At 47.7% G+C, this 4,665-nt stretch overlaps 1 protein-coding gene across 1 annotated transcript; it reads right to left on the reverse strand.

Annotated features, from left to right (window-relative positions):
- Positions 1-1,172: 1,172 nt before the first annotated feature.
- On the reverse strand, positions 1,173-2,389 carry TUSC1 (tumor suppressor candidate 1). The gene has a single exon (XM_064403133.1). It carries the CDS (start codon positions 2,387-2,389, stop codon positions 1,817-1,819), a length of 573 nt encoding a protein of 190 aa, XP_064259203.1. The 3' UTR covers positions 1,173-1,816.
- Between the last annotated feature and the right edge of the window lie 2,276 nt (positions 2,390-4,665).

Here is a 4,665-nt window from a genome sequence, read left to right on the forward strand (position 1 = left end):
GTTAAAATAAATTTTTGCAGCTTGACTGAATCAAGTGATTGTTTACTGCAGTTTATGAGGAAGAAGCAGTTTGAGGAAATACTCTAGATCTTTTTTCTGGCTTTTGGTATTAATTTGAATTCTACTGAAACACTTTTCCTGCTCTGTCATCTACAGGTTTGCTTTATAATTTATCTGTGAAGATATATAAAAACAAAAAAATCCTTTATGCAAACTTCCAGAGAACTTCGTACTCTTGCAAAAAAAGTCCATTGAATGCAAGTTAAGGAGTTTAGTTAAAAACAATTGCACATCCTATTAAGGAAGTCTGGGATCTCTGCTCTTTTGTATGCACCAACACCTGCAACTTTTGAAAAAGATGGCTAACATTTCTGGCACATGAAATGCCTGACACATTTCTAGCATTCTGTCTTGAGTTCTGTCTTGTCCTATTTTGACAGATTCATTATTTGGGTATTCACACTTTACTGGAAACTACTATTACAGCAAGACAATCCTGATGGTATTGTAGATACAGTGGTTCATTTAGCTAGCATTTTTGAGAATTCTTAAGTTTATAAAACAAACACCATAACCAGACATCACCACACAGACTTTTTCATCAGGGAGATATTGACTGCACTGTGCCAAACTGTTTTTCCATTTTGAGAATGCACTTGAAGCTGCAGATCCACCTACTTAACAAGTACTAGTGGCACTTATGATTAGAGGGTTATGTTGACATTATGTGAAGTAATGGCTCTTTTCAGTAGTTACATTCTCAAAGATACTTACAGAAAATGATGGAATTTCACCTTCTCACACTAGCTTCAACTTGAACTGAAACAGACCTTGGCTTTTAAAGTTTTAAGAAATGAATCTCAAACCTGAAGGCATAAGCCAGCCTTTAAAAGACATTAAAAAAAAGCAAACATTACAAAACCAAGCTCTGCCTCAGTTTTTTTAAAAGGTTTCTTTCAACCAGCAAGTTTTCTAGCAAAATAAATCTTCTAGCAAATTTTTCTAGGTCTGAACAATAACTAATTTCCTTCCAAACAGCAGATAATTAAGATACAATAATAGAAAAACCCTAACTCTTTGGACTTTGAGAAGGCATAGTGCAATGATTTGAAAGACGCTTCACGTACAGCTTCAAAAAAATCCCTATTAAAAATTCACACTTCAGACAATAATTTGGTGTATCATAAGTTTATTTAGTAGCTGCAGTTCTGTGTAAAACTGTGAAACTCAAATCAGTATTCACGTGAGGGTGAGCAAAGGCCATCATTACAAATACAAATAGTGCTCTGCAGTAAGTGTCCAAGGCAATTCACAGTTCAAATGATCGCCAACTTTTACTGCAGCATTGACAAAAGCTTTTAAGCTTCCTCCACTCCTCTTCCTAACATACATCAACTACTAAGAACTAGTCAGTCTCCAGGCTCTTGAAGCCTGCATGACAGTCGCTAACTCAAGAAAAAAAAGATGATCCACAGCTCCAGAGGAGGCACAGTTCAATGCTGTGGGATGACACGAGATCAAGTGCTCTGCTCACCGCGGCTCTTTTCTCCACAACAGCCGCTTTGAGAGACTCCTCTCGTGTTCCAAGCCTCAGCTTCCCACATGAACCTGGGTATACATCTGGGAAAAAGATTAACAAACCAGAACTCCCCTCCACCCTTTCCGTGGGAAGTGCCCGTTTCATGGCGGGAGCTGAGGGGAACCCCGCGCCGCACGGGGCCCACAGCCGGCAGCAGAGGGCGGGACCCGCCGCTACCCCGCGCGGCCGAGGCGGGCCCGCAGCGCCAGCCGGCGCCGCCCCCTCCACCGGAGCCGCCTACACGGCCGGCACCAGGCTCTTCTTATCCAGCGGCTGCTCGTCCTCCTCTAGCAGCAGCTCCTCCAACTCCCCTTCCTCGGCTCCCGAGGCCTCGGGCCCGCCGGCGGCCCGGCAGCGCCGCAGATGCCGCAAGGCCCGGCGGTGCTTCTCCTGCAGCCGCCCCAGCTGGGCGCGCAGGGCCTCCGCCTCCTCGCCCGGGTCGGCGGGGGGCTTGTCGGGGCCGGGCCCCAGCAGGGCCTGTCGGAAGAGGCAGCGGTTCTCGCGGCGCAGGCGGCGATTCTCCAGCCGCAGCCGCGCGTTCTCCTGGCGCAGCCGCGCGTTGTGCCACTCGCGCTCCTCCCGCTGCCGCAGCGCCTCGCTGTGGCTGGCCGCCAAGTCCGCGTACCGCTCCGCCAGCTGCTGCGGCGAGCCCTGCGACTCGCCCCGCCAGCCCTGCCGCCCGCCGCCCGCCCCGGCCTCCTCCGCGGCCCCGCCGCGCCCGCCGCTCCCGGCGGCGGCACCGAGCACCGCCCGCCCCCCCCGCACCGCGCCGCTGCCCCAGCGCCCGCCCACCGCGCGCATGCGCCTCATCCGTGCCGCGCCCGCCGCCGCCGCCCGCCCGCCCGCAGCCGCCGCGAGCCGAGGGAGGGCTCCCGGTGCATGCAAATTGGGGCGGGGCCTGAGCCCGCGGGGCGGGGCCGGGCGGGGCGGCCCCGCCGCGCGCGCCTGCTGTGAGCGCGGCCGGCCGGCAGGGGGCGTAGGGGGGCGCCGCGCTGCCGCACGCGCCACGGCCCCGGCACCGCGGGCGCGCTCGCCGGGAGCGGCCGCAGGCCCCGAACGCGGCCGGGGCTTCCTCCCGACACTCCGGGTCGGCCAGAGCCGCCTCCAGCCTGTCCTTGAACCCTCCAGGGCTGGAGCAGCCACAGCTCCTCCAAGTAACCTGTGCCAGTGCCTCTCAGTAAAGACCTTCTTGCTTAGGTGTGGGATAAACCTGCCCGCTTACAGCTTTTAAGACCATTTCCCCTTGCCCTGCCTCTACGTGCTCTTGTGTGAAGCCCCTCCAACCTTCTTGTAAAGCCCCTTTGGACGGCGCTGTAAGGTCTGCGTGGAGCTTTCTCTTCGCCAGGCTGAACAGCCCCAGCTCTCGGTGTGCGAGAGGTGCTCCAGCCCTGGCATTCACCTAGTGGCCCTCCTGCTGTTGTTACAGCAGCTCACGGTCATTCTTCTGTAGGAGACCCCAGAGGTGGGCACAGCTGGACAGAAAGGCTTGGGCTGGTGCAGAATACGACAGCCCAGGCAATCCTCTGCCCGACAAGGAGAGGTTTAACTGTCAGATCTGTTTGCACAGTCCTCCAGTGTTCACGTGAGCCTTCTTACCATTACTTAAAGTCCCTTCAATTTTCTTTGTCTGTCACCCATTAAATAACCACACGTTGATATCTGCAGATGAGCAGTCATTTTGGGATTCCCATGAAGGTACACTACGTATCATTGTGGGCTTCTCTGTACATTTTACTCTTCAGGTTGTAAACTGTTTGTGATGCTTTTCTTTATGGTACAATGTTCAGTTAATTATCAGTTGAGTCCTGAGTATGGACTCTGAAATTAAAGTTGGAGAAATAACATATGACAGTAATTGTAATAATTATTTTCAGAAACTTTTCAGCTCTAAATGATAGCTATTTATTTAAAACCTTTAGAAAAGAAACAGCAAAGCACCGCAGAACAGAAATAATCTTAGTTTTACTGTACGTTTGCTGTGACTGCTAATCAGCAGAAATGAACAAGTATTTCTTGTACTAAGCCATTTTCCAAGAAGAGATTGACTAGGGCATTACAGAAGTTCTGCATTATATGTGACTGAACCAGTTTTGCATTGAAAGAAGCATGTTAATACCTGTTCATTACTCAGTACATAATGTTTCTGCTTTGTAAATTTATGAATATACCCACTCATAAAACTTCAGTTTAAGCTATAAACTGAATCCAAAATAGCACTGAAACTCTTCCATGCGTGTGGAAGTGGACCCGGGCTTTGTACTCCAGAAAAATAGTGGAGAGGGTAACATAAAGCTTGAACTTTTGATGACCAGTTTTAAATTACAGTCATTTTAACATCACCTTATGCTTTGATCCAAATTTCTCAAGTCTTTCAGAGAATGTTGTATCATGGGTCTCAGTTTTGTTTATTCATTTGTTTTAGTCTTTTCATGTACCTTTATTTTATAGTGGAAAATACATGCATATATATTTGAATAAGGATTGATAGTCTATATTCTTAGAAAAATTAGATGCCATATCATAAGACTATTGACTGAGTTTCAGATTCCTTTGACAATGTTTAAACACTGATTTGATGTTTGTAGGTTAAACAAAATGACAGAAAGTCATTTGGATTGGGGAAAGATGATAAATGAACATAGAAAAACATTCATAATGAGATAGGATCACACTAGAAAGTGTGAAGGGGGAAAGTGCAAATGGAGAAGTAACCAGAGAAGTTGTGATTAGCTGTACAGTTTTCAGTGATTTTTTGCTCACTGAATACCTGTGAAGGCCAAAATATTTTAAACAGCAATACAATAATGGTATTATTCCTTTTGATTAAAGCTCTGTGTTTACTTAATGGTGTCAGGTCTTTGCAGATAAGAGAAAGTGACAGTGCTGGTGGACTATCTGCTGGCATTAATTTTGAACCCTGTCCAACCTGCACAGGAAAATTACTAGAAAAACACCTCACATGAACAATGCTGCTGCTTGTTTAAATATTATATTCAGGGGAATATTCTCTCTTGGCTTAAGTGGAAGATATACTTAAAGGCCAAAATTGAGTTTAGTTAAATTTTTTTTGGTACATTTCTTTTTTT

This window comes from Passer domesticus, chromosome Z, assembly GCF_036417665.1.
Source record: "Passer domesticus isolate bPasDom1 chromosome Z, bPasDom1.hap1, whole genome shotgun sequence".
Taxonomy (NCBI): Eukaryota; Metazoa; Chordata; class Aves; order Passeriformes; family Passeridae; genus Passer; species Passer domesticus.

Bases quoted from the DNA above. Each gene is read 5' to 3' on its own strand.
- TUSC1 (XM_064403133.1), bottom strand. From the start codon at position 2,389: ATGAGGCGCATGCGCGCGGTGGGCGGGCGCTGGGGCAGCGGCGCGGTG.